We start from the raw sequence: 19,813 nt of genomic DNA, 5'->3' as shown, positions 1-19,813 counted from the left end.
GAGTGTGAGGCCAGCATGATCTATAGAGCAAATTCTAGGACAACCAGGGCTACATTTAAAAAAAAATTAAGGGGCTTTTTTTTAAGAAAAAAAAAATGGTGGGAAGATTGTTTAACAAGGAAGTTGAAGACAGAGGAACCAATGCTCTGCTCAGGAGCTGCAGGGCTGCAGCTGTGATCCTGGATTGATGGCCCTTGGTCTCCAGTGCCTTTCATCTTATGGAGCTGTAGGAAATTCACGTGCCCTCTTCTGTGTATCCCAGGGAGACTGTCTGGGAAATGAGAATCTGCGTGTGTGTGAGAAGAAGGATCGCACAGACCTGAATCTCCCTCAGATCCTTGTCATGAAGATTCTGAAGGGGGTCGATGAAATTCTGCTTCACTTCCATGTCCAATGAGTCCTTGACCTCCGAGAGCTCCCTCATGGCTTCTCCCACCTCACCGAGAGCAGGACCTGAGAGGGGAAAATGAAGATCTCACACCCTGAAGAATAAAGACAAGCACTCTTTGCAACAACAGCCTTCAAGATGGCTGTGTAGGGATTGCCTCTGTCCTATAACAGCAACAGAGTCTAAGAAAGCCCATAGTGTTCTCAAGACAAAAGAAGTTTTTCTATTTACCACAGTCATTCTGAAAACCAGGCTCCATGGACCCTTTAAAAGGAGGAGTATCCCTCCTTACCAGGAACTGGATATTTTACTCTGAATACTATTTTGCAAGGCTCTCTGTTCTCTGTGATAGGCACTAGTTCTCATTAATATGAGATCAGTTGCAGCTCAATGCTTTTAGCAGAAGCAGATACTAAAAACTGAGGAAAAAGGGACTAGAGAGGTCCCATGTCAATAGGAGTGAAGGCAGAAGGTGCTTGAAGGCAGAAGGTGCTTAGGGTCCTGAGAGCCAGGCAAGAGAGGAGATAGAATAAATTCTATTTTGCCTGGAGCAACAGAATCAGGGATCCCAAACAAATGAGCAGTGGATTAATCCTAGAGAGCCCAGGTGCCAGTGTAGGAATTCACGCTGATTGTGACTGCTCGATCTGCTTTAATACGCAGCTCCTGCCAGATACACCCAGGAAAGTGCCAAGGCATCTGGGCATGTCTGCCGGAACTGTTGTCAAGGCTGGGGTCCCATTAGAGGAAAAGGACAAAAGCTGCGTAGACAAATCACTTTAAACACTGGCAGTCCTAAAATCACATTTCATCCCCCATATATAACATCTACAAGTGAGAATTAAAATATAAGCAGGCTGACTGATGATCTCGAGTTTGCTGTTGTTAGTGGGTTTTGCTTTGTTGTTTTGTTTTGTTTTTTAATCAGCACCACAACCTCCTTGGAGACCTGCAGTATGGCCAAGGCTACTTACCAAAGTTGCAATCATCACCCAGCTCCCTGCCGAACTTGAGCATGGCCTCTGCCAGCAGTGCTTCCGCCTGAGGGTAGCCTGGCCCCTTCTCTTGGCCGCGGATTTTCGACATGGTGTTGATCATACTGAGCTTAGCCCTGGAAGCTGGAGACAAAGGGAGAACAGCCTTTAGGAGATAGCATCACTATTCATAATGGGAACTGGGCTGGCTGGAGAACCAAGCTCCAATCAGCCCAGACATCTACTCGGCTCCTAAAGCTGCACCTTCACTGGGCCTACAGCCCTTGGGTACAATATGTGGGCAACTGAATATACATCAACTCTAAACTTCAACTCCAAGTAGAATTATACTGCAAGGCCAAATACAGGTCTTCACGGGGCAGCAGCATGGTTTGGGTGCTGTCCCCACATCCTCCTGCCTGAAACAGGGCAGAGACTCTGGGGCTTGTACACTGCATCCTAGAAATACCTGACCATATCCTCATCTTCCAGTTTTATTCCTGTTTCATATCTCAACTCTAGGAGTATGTGGATTAAACTAAGAAACGGTGGTGAACTCGTGGGCCTGGGTCTTGTTTCCTTTACAACATGTGTAAAATAAACTATTCTCAAAGTCATCTCTAAACTAAGAATAAAATGCTATATTTATTAAAATATCTAACTACATCTCTTAAACATCTCGGCTGAAGATTGAGTTTGTTTGTCAAAGATTACCTCTCGATTCCTCTTCTCATTTTGTTCTTTGTTTTTGTTTGTTTGTTTGTTTGTTTTCAAGAGGTGCCTAAAGAGTTACTCCCACCCACTTTAGTGGAAGAAGTCATTTTAGTAACACATTACTGAAGACTATGATCTGACTGATCCTAGGTGTCCCCGATTCATTATCAGAGTTGATTACACGCTAACCTGGGACTGAGCCCACAATGCCAGCTGCAGGAAAACCCTTGAGGAAATCTCAGCTGAAAGTAAAAATACCTTCTAGCACGTGGAGACTAGTATTTGATCTTAAACACACAGTTTAAATAGGCTTTTATTTAAACTTTGGGCCTCCAAGATAGAGTAAAAATGAGAAAAATTATCCCCATTCACAAAGTTTATAATAAGCTGAAGGCAGAATCTGTCATGAGAGCAATTAGATTGAAGTGTTTATATTCAATGCCAGGACAGGAGACTCCAATGAGTCACAGAAACAAGGCCTACAGGGTGAAGCACTGTAAGGGAAAATATCCATAGGGAAGCATAATTGAGCCTTGAACCATATAGTATTCAGCAGCAAGTGGCGTTAGTATCACACACAAAGCTGGTGGTGACCGCAACAAAGACAAAATTTACCTTTTATTCACTTCAAGCTTTTGTAGAAAAAAATTTCATACATGTTAGATTTGAGGAAGTGCTTCATAATTACCTATTACCTGGAGTAGACCTGCATAGTCTTTCCCACAGACAGCCATGGCTGAGGTCCAGGAGAGAGCTCCTGCCACACAGCGCCCACACAGAGTAAGGAGTCAGTTAAATAGCTACAACTGGTAAGTACTATGTCAATGCTAGCACCAGACACTAGACAGCCCGACATAGAAGAGCAGAAGCAACATCATACATACAAAGGAAACAAGAGGGTACCAGAAAATGAGGACCGGATGAACAGAAGGAGAGAAGAGATGTGGACACCAGAGAACCACAGTAACTCACACCTCTCCAATCCTGCCTTGCCCATGATGAATGCCTTTTACAAACACTGGTTATTGATTTATGACTATGTTTTGGTTTTATTACGATCTGATTTTCATAACATGATATATTGTGGGTGATTTTCAAATCCTTTTTGAATCTTGTTAAATTATAGAGAGCTTTATTATTTTATTCATCACTTAAGGGCATATTGATACATTCCACATCTTTAGAAAAGGGAAGAAAGCCATAAGATTTTATTTCTTCAAATAATGTAAAAACATGTATACCCACAGGTTTGAAGAAATTCTCTTTTATATTCACTTGTGGACTCATTACATTTTTAAGAATCTTAGATTGATAAAATGTCTGTGTCCTTGAAAAACATCATTGATTGCTTAACTGCTTATCTTCAAATGGTCGCATGATTGTTTTAAAATTATTTTCCAAATAGCTCTCTAAAAAACTGACAATGAACCTAGGAAACATAAATAGGAAACATTCAAAGTCCTATAATGCCATCTTTGCTTAGTTGCTTCACCAAATTATGCATGAGTCAGGAATCCCAAACTCTTACTTCCCTAAGAAGGAGTCGCCTCTCCTTCAAACTACGTAAACATCCTAACTTCCCCACCATCCTCCTCTGGGCTTAGTGAATAAAGAGATCTCTAACATCATTCTCTCTCCTGAGCTATGAAAGCAAACATGCTAGAGTGGTCTGTGTGTCTCTCAGCAAAGGGCAGCATAAGTCAGTGTGTATAGTAAGTGTTAGCACAATGGCTGCAGCCACAACACAATGGGCAGCCCTCTGGCAATGGTTTTGAAAAAAAAAAAGATTGCTCACATGTTCATGTGAAGGAGAGCTTTCTAAGGTGTACCAGAGAATGAACACAGAGCCTTGATTCTCTAGATGGAAGAAAGAGGGAGAAGGAATCCAGTAGATTTCTTTTAAGACAATAGCTGATCATGCTGAGTAACAGTCAGAACATGTTCTCATGAGTTGGCATGGTTTGAATATGGGTTGTGTCCACCAAATGTTAAGGGTTTGGTCCCTCGTATGGTACTATTGTGTTCACTCAGTCTCCTTATGTGGCTTGATATGGCCGTTCATCCCAATACACAGTCCTACCACAGCATGTTACCATCCTCTTCTGTCTTTATAGGTCAATCGAATGGAGCATATGTGATCATGGACTCTGACCTAAACAAATGTCTTTTTGCTTTACAGGTGGTCAGTGTCTAGTATATCATTATAATCATGCAAAGATGGCTAATATATGATCCCATATTCTCCATTTTCACCAAAGAGCCTGACAACCAAATCTGTAGCTTCTGAATGGTGTGTGCGTGTGTGTGTGTGTGTGTGTGTGTGTGTGTGTGTGTGTATGAGTGTGGGTTGAGGGGGTAGATTATTCTCTGGAGAAAACAGAAAGCAAGATAACCAGAGGGGTATCTAACCATACGAGATGCATCTGATGCTTCAACCAAAGGCTGACCACCTTGGAAGAGGGTCACTGGAGGTGATCTACCTGTCTTCTATACTCACAGAGCCTTTCTTTATATACAGACATAGAAAAGATGGCCACGATCACAAGAGTCCAGAAAAAGACCTGTAAAGGAACACTAGAACCCAACAACAGCACGACAATAACAAAACCAAGCCAAAGGAATCACAAGAAACACAATTCAGGGAGTGCAACATACATTATCATTAACACCTTCAGGTGTCCAACATATTTTATCCACAAAATGCAGAGAAAGGAACTCTAAGAAATGTTCTAATCTGAACTTAAATACAACATAAACTAAAAAAAAATAAATAACCAAACCACAGAAACTCATATCTCACAAGAAGAAAAATGAAAATAAAAAAATAAGCAAAAAGATATGAAAAATTAGGAAAAAATACAGAATCATTATTAGTATAGGAAATGAAACAGCTAAATAAGCTGAATATTGAAGAAATGAAAAAGGGAAATTGCTTTCTAAGTTCAAGAGAATTTCCTAGAGCAAATAGCTGTGTCTCCAGAATAAAAAAGTTCACTGAAAACCAAGCCCAAGGCCTGAGGCCCACAAAAGGATGCCTGGAGGGAACAGTAGGACCAAGACTTCAGACAGAAAATAATGGGTTACTCATCACGTGAGAAAAGAGACATTGTGTAGAAAAAAATTGGAGCAACTAATTGAAATTTATTATACAAACATAACCTATAAAGGTACTTTGAGTTACCAATGAAATACAAAGGTCCAACAGTGACAATTTTAAGTGACATCACTGAAGTTGCAATTCTTTGCTCTTCCTATGATAGTTAAAGAGGTTTTCCACTAAAGGAAGCGAGAAAAGGGACAGGGAAGACATCTAGATAGAATGCAATGCAAGGAAACAAACAACACATGGCAACAAAGAGGTCTCAAGGAAGCCCTGTGTCCTGGGCAACAAGAACCATTACAGCGGACTCAGGCAGCACAGGCTAATGCTCAAGTGGGCTCTGCTAGCGATGGTCTCTGTGGGATTGAATGAATGACATGAGGTAGATAAAGCAGGAAAATCATAGGAACAGACAGAATACAGGGAGGGTAGGCGAGGAAGAGATAAGTTTCATCTCCTGAAACAAATGTCAGCTAGTAGCTGTAAAGGGAACATGCTCAATGCTGGACTGCTGGTTCAGGATGTCAAGAGTCTTTAAAATGTACCCCAGAGCTCTTGACTCTAGCTGCATATGTATCAAAAGATGGCCTAGTCGGCCATCACTGGAAAGAGAGGCCCATTGGACTTGCAAACTTTATATGCCCCAGTACAGGGGAACGCCAGGGCCAAAAAGTGGGAGTAGGTGGGTAGGGGAGTGGGGGGGGGAGTGTATTGGGGACTTTTTGGATAGCATTGGCAATGTAAATGAGGAAAATACCTAATAAAAATTAATTCTAAAAAAAAAAATGTTGCTTTTCAGGAGCAGGGATGGAGGAAGGGATTTCAACCCTGTGGCAACCAGAGTTTTTATATAGCACTTTCTGTGTACTTTTATATAACATGTTCACAAATGACTTCCTTTATGAAACAATGAATTAATTAAAAACACTTCCCAGTTTCCTCCCTTAAGAGAAGAGTTCTGCAGTGATTTAGTGGGTGTCGTGGATCAACACAGATCTGACATGCTAGCTGTGCCTAACCTTTAAGGGACTTCCAACAGAAAAGTATGGACTAAAACCCGTGTTCACTAGCTTAAAAGGCAATTGGCCAGGGAGAGAGAACAGTTAGTAAGGATTGACACATAAAACGGGATCAGAAAACAACCTCAAAAGAAAAGACCTAAGGCCGTATGTGAGATGATTATCTGGAAAGACATTTATTGAGTGAACTCCAAGAGCAGAACAGAAATCAGGATGACCACAAACGGTTGTGTCAACCTCGAAGACAGCTTCTGCTGCTCTGCACACAGCACAGAGAATGGCTTCTTTTCCATCTCAAGATCTTTCTACCTTTTAAAGATACAAATGGGGGCAGCTGTGTCTGAATTGTTACCAACTCCCAGGGTAACATCCTCCCCGCAGAGCTTTCTAATTCTGGACAAAGCTGAAGGGAAACCCAGGCTCTGCACTGAGCAATGTGGCAGCTAGGCGGGCTCAGCCTGCATTTCTAGAATCTAAAGCAGTGTCCCTGTGAGTCACTGCTCAGCCACCTGAAAGCTGTCTGTCTACAGAGGCAGCAACTAGCCCGGAATAGTCACGTCACACTTCTATACTCTAAAACTATTTTTTTAATTTCTTTTGCTTTCATGATGCAAACAAGCAAACAGGAAATCAAATTATTATCAGGGCTTGCCTTCTTTCATAGGAAGCAGTATTATTAGCTTTAAGCTCTTGCAGACATAGGGGAAAGGTCAGGCTGTACATCTTTCTGGCTGTGTTTCCATGAAGCGATCTTATTCAGAAGGCTGTTAGCAATATTGATTGATAAACAGCAAAAAGCCACAGCTCACAAGCCTGTATTATGTAACAGAGTGGTCTCTCCTCCCTGCCTCCCTATGATGTGAATGTACTAGAATGCTCTAAGCATCCATCTTGCAAGCATCATGCATCTTGGCTTACAGGGAACTATATTTCATAGTGTCCCTTCCCTGAACGTTTCAATGTACCAAGTGAGGAATGGACCAACGCAAGGGTTCAGCAAATTTGAGAGGTGAAGACACAGGACGCCCAGGAAGGCGCTCATTGGTTGGAAAGTGAGAAGCAGGGCAAAGTTCTCTCCTTCCCACTGTGGGATGAACCACTTCATGCAGAAGGTTTATAAGGCTCTTGGACAGCCCCATTTAGGAAAGGCTTCCCTGTTCATGTGCACACTAGCTCGCCTCCGTGCTCTGAAATGGCGCTTGAGGATGACACACTCCTGCTCCCACCAGTGAGAGGTCCACTGGGTAGCTGACTGGAGACCAGGAGTGCTGTGGGTGGCCTGGCTGGCATTTCCCTCACACATATTAGGGTCTTCCACTGCCAGGCTTCACCGTCCTTAGGACTTCTTTCCTAACCACAGTAGGTAGAACCCTGCCTCCACTGCTTAGCCACAAGTCACTTCACACTAAACCTAGAAAGCAGCCTTTCTGAGTCATGCCATGGAAACCGGCATAATGACCAAAACTGGGCAAACAATCTTTTTGAACTAAGAAACGCTAAAGAAGAAAGTCCCAACACTAAACTATGAGTCCTAGATAAACAGAACCAAAACCACAAACAAACTTCACGCAGCAGCTCAAGAGCCTAGATGCTCGGGGCAGCAGTTCTCAACCTGGGGGTCACGACCTCTCTAGCCAAGCTCCATCTCCATAACTATGCACATTATTACTTATAACAGTAGCAATATTACAGTTGCGAAGGAGCAACAAAAACTATTTTGTGATTGGAGTCACAACCGCATGAGTCACAACTGTATTAAAGGGTCACAGCATTAGCAAGGGTGAGAACCACTGCTCAGGAGGCTGGAGCCTGTGGGCTGAGTGAGTTGGTGACCAGCTAACTACAAGAGAACTGGGGCAGCCTGGGCACAGAGCAACACCTACCTCTCTAGGTCACATTGAAAAGAACTATGTTTTCCCTACACAGTAAAGTTTGGAATTTTACTGTTGGATTGGTGATTTATCAAAATTAAATACTTGAAAGGTTTCCCTGCAATGATAGATAAAACAAGGATTCCTTGAGCACCTGCTCTGTGAGGGCGACTGTGCTCAAGGAACTGGTGTACACAGTCAGACATATCCTCACTCACTGACATGAGGCAGGAAGTAGACCACACCGTGCTGCATTTACACACATAGAAGAGCACATTTACCCCTAAAACAGCAAGGCTGGGAGGCTCATCCAACAAGTGGCACTTAGGCTGAGTTTCTGAAAAATGAACTTAGATGCAGAGTTAGACAGTCCATTCTGAGGATCTGCAGCAATGAACTAAGCCCATGAAACAGACACCCTGGGCACTCAGGGTGGGCAACCAGAACTCTCATGTATTGCTCTGAGGGTAGGACGAATTTGGATACTAATAGGCAATATTTATTACGTCTGAACACTGATGTTCTATGATTCCACCTCTTCACATTGTTCCACCAGAAATGTGTCCATGGACAACACAGATATACACAGATGTACTAGTTAGTTTTACTGAAAAGCCACACAAAAAATCAATTCAGCAGTTACTCAAAATATTTAAACTGGAACTACTGTACAAGCCAGCTGTGTCACACCTGTGCATACACCCAAAGAACTCCACAGCATACTTGAGAAATGCATGTGCCCCATGCCTTTTGCTGCTCTATTCACTATAGATAAGAATTGGAAACATCCCAATTGTTTGTTGACAGATGAGTGAATAATGAAAACCTAGTGCATAATATAAAGCAGAATACTACTTAGCTCTATAGAAAAATTAAATCACAAAACTTTTGGGAAAATGGATATACCTAGAACATAAAATAAAAATTGAGGTCACTCAATCTCACAGGAAAAAAAAAGCATGTTGTCACTCATATATGGGTCCAAGCCTAAAACATATACATCTATATAACTAAAGACATGTATGTGTGGGTATAGTAGAAGGTTTAGAAAGGAGATCAAGAAAGAGGAATTAAGAAAAGACAAAATGCCTATAAGTGAATTCACATACACAATGTACTCTGCCTAGATCTTCTGAACACTCCCACAATGAACAACACATTTTGAATGCAAAAGTAGGCAGTGTCCACCAGTGAATCCACATGGGACTGATCCCTAAAGGGACATTCAATTTTAAATTGTTCTTCATTGAATATTCCCATAGGATATAGGATGCTACTAAATTTAATGCATTTTAGTCTTATAAAATGACTTTTCATTTATAGAATATGAAGATTATTAGAAATATGTTTAAGATACCTTCATTTGATTTGATACCATGGAATAAAGAAGTATTGTCCTTGAATGTCAAAGAGCTGCATGCCAGGAATAAACACGCTTTTAAAAATAATAAAATAACAAGATATATAAAAGTTATAGCCAGGCTTCTATTTGTTCACAAGAACAATTGCCTCCCATCTACTGTGATAGAAAGTATAAATGTATTGACAAGGTATCCACCACAGAAAAGAGAAAGAATCCCTGCCCTTGTCTCATGTTTATGAACATAAGAAGCACTCAGGCACAGAGCAGATAGCCACATCATTTCCTGAGCCGTCTTCATGTGCTAATTGTTAGGAGGAACAGGATAAACTTAGCCATCTAGTTGGGAAGGAGGAGGAAGAAGGAAGAGGGAAGAGGGAAGAAGGAAGAAGAAGGAGAGAGGAGGGAGGAGAGAGGAGGGAGGAGAGAGGAGGGAGGACAGAGAAGGGAGGAGGAGGAGGAGGAGGAGGAGGAAGAGGAGGAGGAGAAGAAGAAGAAGAAGAAGAAGAAGAAGAAGAAGAAGAAGAAGAAGAAGAAGAAGAAGAAGAAGAAGAAGAAGAAGAAGAAGAAGAAGAAAGGAGGAGGAGGAGGAGGAGAAAAGAAAAGAAAAGAGAAAAAAAGAAAAGAAAAGAAAAGAGAAGAAGAAGAAACAGCAGCAGCATGTAGAACGGATTTTCTAAAAGTTTCCATAACTTATTGGGACTTTGTTCTTCTGCATCTCTACCTTAGGAAAGTCAATCATAGTTGCTGAGAGAGAAGAGATCGTCAGACAGGTGATGCTGATAGACTGTGGGGATATCTAACAATGCTACTGTCTAGTCTATGGACATAGAAAGATCTTTAAAATATCTTTTAAAATCTGAATACAAGAAATGAATTACTTTCTATGGCTATTATTTCATAAGAAACTACTGTATATAGTTCACATGTAGTATCTTTTTAATCCTTTCAATGCCCACCAGTCGGGCTTTCTTTCTGCATCTTACCGATAAACAGAGAAACGTGGTGGTTTCCTAAAGACTTCACCTCTAAAACAGCAATCCATCTGGAACACCTCTACAAAGCTAAAGAGGCAGGATTGAAACTTAATTCATTACATGAGGATATAGACAAACAAAAGCATGCAAAACATCACTATTCCTCATGAAATCTAATGCAAAACTTACCAACAAAACCCTCCCAGACCACGCTCAGCAGCTATCTAAAGGACCAGACGCCAGGATCAAGTAGACTCTACTAGAATAGAAACATTTTCTATATACAGTGAGATACTACCCAACCTTAAAAAGATTAAGTAAGTAAGGAGACCCTTACTTAGGCTATAACATAAATGAACTTTGAGAATACCATAAACAAAAAAAGCTGGCGGTAACAAACAAGAAGAACCCACACAACCGCACTAAGATGAGATGCTAAACATGAAGTTTCAGCACCAGAAAGGAGACTGATGGTTGTCAGAGAACGGGATTTATTATTCAGTGGGAATCGTTTAATTTCACACATGAAAATAATTATGGGGACAGTCTGTGATGACAACCACACTGAAATTTATGCTTAAAATTAGTTAACATGATAAACTTTAGGTCATCTGTATTTTACCACAACAAAATGCCTAATTTTGAATTACTATGATTTAAAAGTTTATTCATTTTCATTATATATATATATATATACACATATATACATATATATACACACATATATATATACATACACACACATATGTATATATAATTATATTTATATATAACTTTTTGCATGCAGTATGTCTATACATGGCATATGCGCTTGGTGCCATTGGTTGCTAAAAGAGGGCATCAGCTGCCCTGAACTAGAGTTACACAGCTGTAACTCCACTTGCTGCTGAGAACTGGACCTGTCTTCTGCAAGAGCACTATGCACTCTTAACCACTGAGCCATCTCCTTAATTTTTTAATTATTTTAATTAAATTTGTAAAGTCTAGTACAAAGATTACAGTAGAAACATGAGTATAAATCCCCAAATCATACAATTACATCTAGGTTTCATGCTCACAGTCAAATATATATAATAAATAGTAGGTTTGTGCATGTTCCATGATGGGAGCAATGCAACAGCAGTATGCCAGAGTTTCAGCACACCCGTGACTCCTCTGAACGTATGCCCTTTGATGCTCCCGGAACTGGGGACATGGTGTCCCCATTCAGTTTGCACACTGGTGATGACTGAATAAGCACAAAGAGGCAGATAGCAATGGAGGCTTAGGCTGAGATGCAGGCAGTTTTTTTAGTAGTTAAACATTGTGAAAAATGAGGAAAGGAAAGAAGGTCCCCTTGGTGGCTTGTATAAACAGGCAGCTCAAGTACTGGAACACGCTCTGTGAGGTGACAGGACTCTTCTGGGTCCTGAGTGGGGAGCAGCGGGGTAGTATTTTAAGACACCAAGTCACGGTACACTCAGGAGCTGTAAAAACTCGTGACGCAGACAGCAAATATTTCCCACCTCAGGATGGGATGCTGCAAGGAGCCAATAAAGATTTCCCAGCATGCCCTGGGAAAGCAAGCAGTCGCACCCCAGCAGGATAAAACAGTTTGTGCAACCTGAAGCTGCGCAGCCATCAAACATTGGGAGCCTTTGCTTCTTAAGTGGTTGTCAGAGGAAAGCGTGGGCAGCATTTGGCGCTATGGCACTGATGGCGAAGGTCTGAACTTTCCTACAGACCCTGCCTCAGGAGAGGTGGGGTTATGCACCTGAGATGATCTCAGGATGAACTGCAGGGCCCTGAGGAGGGAAGGTGAGTGACATGTCCCGAACACCTAAGAAGTGACAGACATACTGACAAGGATCTTTCACAACCAATGTTCCAAACAGGAAACTATCTCCAGTCTTAGTGCAACACGGGCTGCTGTTTATTCAGTGGTAAGGATCCTTCATCTTAGGCTGAAAAAAAATCTCAACTGGTGTTCCCAGTCTACCTTTGCTGTATTGTATTATAACATAACTGGGAGCTTAAATCAATAGTAGCAAATAGCTCAACAACCCACAGGAGTGCTGGCTGGGAAACACCATGCAGGATACACTACATCAAAGTTTCTGGAACGGGTCCTCTACTCTGGGTCTCGAAAGGCTGCACACAAGCTGTCAGACAGGGTGGGCACATGCCATCTGGACATGGGCTGGGGAATGTGTTCTTCTAGGCTCTCTTGGATTGCTGATACTTCCTTATGTCAAAAGGCCGAGGGTCCTTGATTCTTTGTTCTTTAATTAAAATACAATTGCATCATTACCACCCCACTCTTACACTCTTCACGTTCTACACCCTCCCCGCATGCCTATGCAGAATGCTATAAATACCCCTTTTATTCTAAGACACTGGAACTGTTGCTGGCCCTCACAGCCAATGTTAATAATACACTTTGAGGTCACTTAAGACTTAAGACTGCCCTCCTATTGTGTACTCAAAATGTTTAATCTGCCTTTAAGAGAACAATGGAACAGCCCATCTTAATTGCCTTGCAATGCCATGGAATCATCTTTTATAGCCTAAGCTAATGCATACGTATAATCTTAACCTATATACCTTTCCATGCCCTCGACCCAGAGAAACACATGCGTATCATATATAGATGCTGAAAGTGACTTCATAAAAATCTATCAGAAAAGGTAAAAGCAACCATTTATGAATATTGGTTGGTAAACAGTAATGTTTGTTATTGGGTAAGCTGGAGTCATATAGAATTAGCAGACAGGCTGACTAGGCAATCAGGAGCTTATTAACTTTCACTATGTCCCCCAAAGATTTAGTAAAATCAGGAAAAACCGCTAGCCTTTTCAGTAAATATAATTTTCTCTCCCTCTCCAGGATTATTTTCTTGCTTAATATGTTTATTCTCAAAGGACCCTATCCCTTTGAAATTCAACATTTCCTCATAAGTGTATAGGGAAATCTGTGGTGACATGTTTTGATCAGTTCTCCATGTCTGTCCATCAGTAAGAACACACCCTACTCATTAAACGGAGGCTTGGAGCTGCTGTGTCCTTACATGCACGTGGACATACACAGGTAAAAATGTGCTGGGATCAGTTCTAAGAGCCCAAAGATACACAAACTTCCAGGTCCTCCTGCCCAACAGGAAATGAATGTGCTGTCCAACCATGTATTTGGTTAAATGAATGGCCAATGACAAAATTAGTGTTCAGCTCCAACACCAGCCATCGCCTTATCCCCATCACTGGTATTCATCTCTGAAAGGAGATAACTAAAAGAATAGCTGCAGGAAGATATACAATTTTAATATAAAATTATTCCAGGGACAAATGAAGCACTTAAAAATTAATGCAGCACACTTTAATTTCCACAGGTAATATTCCATAAGTGAGAAATAAAAGTCTTAAAGAACTCTGAACGGAAATCAATATCCACAATTTACCAGCTTGCATTTCAAGCACGCTACATAAACAGCACGCAGGCATCAGGGGAAAGCTCTCCTGTAGAGCGGCAAGTTCCCACTATGGATAATAATTGTCATGTGTGTGAACTATTTTTTCCCCTGAGCAGCTTGGGAATTTACATTGTATGGTAACATTCGGGTCAGAGCAAGTCTCTGGCACAGAAAGCATGGCAAGCCGAGGAAGACTGCATGATGTAATCTGGCCATAGCTGTCCACTTAGTAGATGCAAGACCTCCACACTCTATTATTAGGAAGTGAATTTTCAGTTCAGTTAGAAATTGAACTATCGAATTGCTCATTTTTTTTACTGAAAGTAAAACAAACAACCCTGCAATATGCAAACCAAGGAGTTAAATATCAAATCATTAAATTTCTGCTTTCTCCACACATATTGTAGAATCGATGCTTACGTAAAGAGAAAATGCATGTGATACATGCTATGTGCACGTCTGGAGCTGGTAATATGAGGACAAATGAAGATGTCTTCCTCCTGCCTTTTGTGGAGCAGCTGTAATACATCAGCCAACCCTGCTTCATAAATCATATTGCCACTGCCAAGAGCTGACTGACTATCTACCCCCAGATGAGCCCAGGGATTACAGGAGTGGGATGGGCACAGGACCTGAGAGAGCTGTCAGCAGGGTATGATGGACTGGAATGGGCAGGTTAGCCAAGCAGAGAGGCCTGTGAGCCAGCTTAATCCTAAAAGCATGAAAAACAACTTAATGTTTTATGTAACATTAATGATCAGATTTGCGGTTTTAAAGTGCTACTCTGGAGGAGGTCAGGAATGAAGATGGACCTTCATAGGACATGTTCACAAATTCCTGAAAATCAGACAAAATCTCCTTCACTGCCTTTTAGACGAATAAGACTCAAACTATCAAATATGAAACCAGCACCTAGCCAGGCACTCTAACACAGGCTCTTCAAATACCCTTGAAATGTAGCTCCCATGGATTCCATTATCCTATCTTCATGAATCTGTTCACTGGCCCCAGTCACGATTCTCACCTAACTCAAGTCAGATCTTGCTTATTTAGAAATAATATTCAGCATCCAGACTGGTTAATCCAGTTCCTGTGAGATAGAGTAGGGGACAGATGTAGACAAGTTTAGGCATTCTCTCTGTTCTGCTCTGGCAAGGCACTTCCCAAGGACACCCAGCTGGCTCTGAATCCCTAGCATAATGTTAACCAGCCACCTTCGAAGAACTCCACGTGATGCCTGTTTCTAGGACAAAAAAATTCAGAAAGAAACCAAACCATATCTGTTACAAATCATTAAATATGAGTTGTTTAAATTATATAGCATTGCTATATGAAATTTTGTTTGATTCTAAATTTTTTAGTGTAATATTCATTTGCACTCTTATGTGACCTACCCATAAATAACTGCTTTTCTGGCGATAATGTGAATTGGCCTGACGATGGCCTTCAGTTTTTTGCTAGGTGGCATCTGTCCATCCAATTCTCAGAGTCATAAAATAATTACAATGACTTGCAATCAACACATTCAGTACTCTATAATGATGTGTTATTTCTAAAAACTCTTATTTCCTCCAATTAACTCTTTTGATCTATCATCAAAACAAGAATAAATCTCAGTCCCACAATCTGTTTCTTTTCTGAATTTCCATGGTACATATACTGAAATCAAAGGACCTCCTGCAGTCAGATGAAGGAGAGTATCCTTGGAACAGTGCAGGGAACAGTGATGGGCTTGGGAGGCAATCAGACCTGGGTTCCCATTTTGGCTTTATCTTCCCTTAAGTATGTGACCTGGTGTGATTGTTTGAATAAGAACGGTCCCTATAGGCTCATAGATTTGGACACTCAATTACTACAAAATGGAACTGTTTAATAAGGACTAGACAGATTAGGAAGTGTGGACTTTTTGGAGTAGGTGTGACCTTGTTGGAGGAGGTATGTCACTGGGGGTAGACTTTGAGGCTTCAAAAGCCCAGGGTAGACATAGTCTCAGTGGCTCTCTCAGTCTTCCTCTCCTTTCCCTCCCTCCCTCTTTTCCTCCCTCCTTTCCTCCTTCTCCCCCTTCCTCCCCCAACCTCTATCTCTCACTGCCTGCTGTCTGAAAATCAGGACATAAAGCTCTCACCTATTGTTCCAGTGACATGTCTGTCTCCATCTTGCCGATGATAATCATGGACTAACCCTCCAAAACTGTGAGCAAGCCCCCAGTTCAACATTATCATTTATAAGAGTTGTCTTGGTCATGGTGTCTCTTCGTATCAATAGAACAGTAACCTTAGTAGGTGTCAGTCCCTGCTTTCCATCTTATGTGACATTTGAGATAGGATCTCTGTGATTTGCTTTTTCATAAACCACGCAAGGTGGCCCTCAAACTTCAGGGGATCTCCTTGTATCTGAGTCCTAGCTCCTGATAAGGGCACGCTGAAATTGTAAATGTATGATACTATATGTGGCTTTATGTGTTCAGGGGATTCCAAACCAGGTTATCAGGCTTGCATGGTGATTAATCACTGAGCCATCTCACCTGCCCTACAATGTATGTGCGATACATTTTACACTATAAGCAGACTGCATTTTATTTTTATAATAAGAAAATTGAAGTAAAAAGAAAAACCTTGACAGATATCAATGAAATTCATAAAGTTACTAGAACAGACCTTAAAACATGTATTTCATGACCTTGGACGCTAAAATAAATAAATGAGTATTTAGACACATGTGACCTACCAAAATTAAATCAAGATGAGATCAACAGATCTAGTAGTGTAACAAATAAGAAAGAAGCAGCAATGAAAAAAATCTCCTGCTAAAAATGGTGCAGGCCTACATGGAGACAAATTTAACCAGACCTTCAAAGGAAAAGTTCTACAATGCTTCTCCAATTATCCCACAAAACAGAATAGGAAGTAACACTCTCTATCTTTTTTCCAAAGCCAGTATAAAGTCAGTATTTTCCTGATACTAAAATCAGATGCAACACACACACACACACACACACACACACACAAGGGTAGCTATTATTTGAAAACTGAATAAATGAACTAAAAAACACACAAAAATATCATTCACTGTGATCAACTCAGCATGAAAAAAACCAATAAATGCAGTAACTTATATAAACAGACTTAAAGACAGAAATCACATGATCATCTCAAAGGCTACTTTTGATGAGATTCAATATTCCTTCAAATAAAAATTATAAAGCAACTGGGAATAGAAGGGACAGGTCTGTATACAATAAAGGTAATATGTGACAAAACTATAGCCAACATTACACTAAATAGGAGAAACTCAAAAAAACATTTCTACTAAAATCAGAAGAAGACAAGGCTGCCTGCCTTCTCTACACTCACTGAATATAGCTAGTACTGGAAGCCTTAGAGGACAGTAAGACAAGAGAAGCAAATTTAAGAAACAGGAAAGGAAGAAGTGTCCTTATGTGTACATGATATAAGTCTATACATCATACCCTATAGACTCCATTAACTCTTAGAACTGACCAACAATTTTAGCAAAGTAGTGGGATACAAAATTAACATTCAAAAATCAGTAGCCCTGCCAGATATCAATATCAAACATAGTGAGAAAGAAATCAAGAAAATCATCTGATTGGCAAATGCCACACACACACAAAATAGGAGGACCCTAGCCAAAGAAGTGGAAGCCCTCTCAACCATTAAAACACTGGAAAGAAATTGAAGGAGACACTTGAGTATTCAAAGATATTCTACACTTATAGATTGGGAGTATCAACATTATCCAAAGGGTTGTCTTACCAAATACAATCTACATATTCAGCATAATCCCCATCAAAATTCTAATGCCATTCCTCACAGAAATAGAAAAACCAAACCAAACCAAACCAAACAAAACAAAACAGAACAAAACAAAACAAAAGCAACAACGTTGAAATTCAGCATTGAGAAGCACAGACATCCGAAGTAATCCTGAGGAAAAAAAATAGTTAGGGCCACAGGTATCACTATACTTCATAACAAGTATTACTTCATAATACAGAGACTTGGATGGAAAACCATAAGGTGCTGGCAACCAAACTGATAATAGAACACATCAGGACACTCAGCAATGGACCCAAACTATTACAGCTTCTTGATCTTTTACAAAGACACCAAAAATTCTCACTGGAGAAAAGGCAGCCTCTTTAACAAATGGTGTTAAGGAAACTGGGGGTCTACATGTAGAAAACTTACCTAGATCCTTATATTTCACCTCACAAAAATCAAATCCAAGTAGATGGAAGACCTCAGGTAAAGTTGAAAACCCCTGAAACTGTAGGTAAAGAAAGAGCAAACACTTCCCCATAGTGGGACAAGTAAATCCCTGAATAGGACCTAAATGTTCAGGAAGAGAGACCAGCAATTGATAAATAGGACTCAGGAAATCAATAATTACTGTACAGCAGAGGAAACCGTTAATACAGTGAAGAGACGGCCTACAGGTAAGCAATCTTTGGCAGCCATCTATACATTTAACAGAGGGTTAAGAGATGGACCACAAAGAATTAAAATTTAAATATATAAATAACAAGAAAACAAATGCTCCTATTGGAAGACAAAAACAAAACAAACAAACAAAAACAAAAAACAGCTATGGACCTGAATGGAGAGCTCTAAGAAGTTACAAATGACAAATTAGTTTGAAGGTTGTTCAGGGTCTACATAAAAAGTGGTAGTTATCATAGAAATGCCAAATAAAACCCTTTTGAGATTCCATCTCAAAGGACAAATGGCAGCAAATGGTGTCCAGAGTGTGGAGAATAGAATGAGAGCCCTTACTCACCGACAGTAGCAATGACACTAGTGCAATACTGTGGAAATGAGGGTGGAGGTCTCTCAAAAGCTGGGAATTAGGACTTCCACATGGCCCCTCAGCACCTCTCCTGAGCATAAACCTGAAGGACTCTACATCCTACCATGGACACATTCACCACCATCTCCACTGCTGCTCTGTTTACAACAGCAAGGGAACAGAAAGCCCAGATATGCTTCCCATGCAAACGTAATGAAATTATATTCAGCTGTGAAACAATGAAATTTTGTACTTTATAAGAAAATGGTTAGAACTAAAAAGCAGATTAAGTGTGGCAATCCAGATTCAGAAAGACAAACAATGCATGTTCTGTCTCATATGTGGATCTTAGGTTGAACTTTGTGTGTGTGTGTGTGTGTGTGTGTGTGTGTGTGTGTGTGTGTGTGTGTGTGTAAGAGTTTCTGTACTGGCTGTTTTTGTGTGTCAACTTGACACAGGCTGGAGTTATCACAGAGAAAGGAGCTTCAGTTGGGGAAATGCCTCCATGAGATCCTTCTGTGGGACATTTTCTCAATTAGTGATCAAGGGGGAAAGGCCCATTGTGGGTGGGACCATCTCTGGGCTGGGAGTCTTGGGTTCTATAAGAGAGCAGGCTGAGCAAGCCAGGGGAAGCAAGCCAGCAAGGAACATCCCTCCATGGCCTCTGCATCAGCTCCTGCTTCCTGACCTGTTTGAGTTCCAGTCCTGACTTCTTTCAGTGATGAACAGCAATGTGGAAATGTAAGCTGAATAAACCCTTTCCTCCCCAACTTGATGTGTGTACAGGAATAGAAACCCTGACCAAGACAGTTTCTGACCAGCCCAGGAGGCAGGAAATGGACTGTGAAAGGGGTGAAAATGGGCTTCAGTAGAGGATGCTTAGGAGAATATGAGGTAATATGAAAATAAAGTAGGAAATAGTGAGGGCAAGAAACACTTAAGCAGGGATGGGGCAGGGCGATGGGAGATAGGAGGAGGTCACAGGGTAGGAAGTAAGGATATACAAAAAAGCCATAAGGAAACTTGCTATCGTGTCTGCTAATTAAAAATATAATTAAAAAGAAAACAAAACATTGCACATGCAGTGCCCTGTACTGGTGGAAAGAGCGGCTCCCAGAAGCCATGGGTTATTAAAGAATAATCCTAGTGCTAGAGG

At 40.9% G+C, this 19,813-nt stretch overlaps 1 protein-coding gene across 2 annotated transcripts in view; it reads right to left on the bottom strand.

Annotated features, from left to right (window-relative positions):
* Nucleotides 1-19,813, bottom strand: part of Sh3gl2 (SH3-domain GRB2-like 2) — a 183,925-nt gene that overhangs the window by 11,534 nt on the left and 152,578 nt on the right. For both annotated transcript variants that reach the window (NM_019535.2, XM_006537710.3), the window contains exons 4-5: nt 1,363-1,506; nt 320-453 (exon numbers count right to left, since the gene is read on the bottom strand). In NM_019535.2, the coding sequence (NP_062408.2) occupies nt 320-453; nt 1,363-1,506 (278 nt within the window). The remainder of the gene's footprint in view (nt 1-319; nt 454-1,362; nt 1,507-19,813) is intronic.

The sequence above is a fragment of the Mus musculus genome, chromosome 4 (genome assembly GCF_000001635.26).
Source record: "Mus musculus strain C57BL/6J chromosome 4, GRCm38.p6 C57BL/6J".
NCBI lineage: Eukaryota > Metazoa > Chordata > Mammalia > Rodentia > Muridae > Mus > Mus musculus.
Note: the sequence above shows the minus strand (reverse complement) of the source record. Positions and strands in the feature narration are given on the sequence as shown.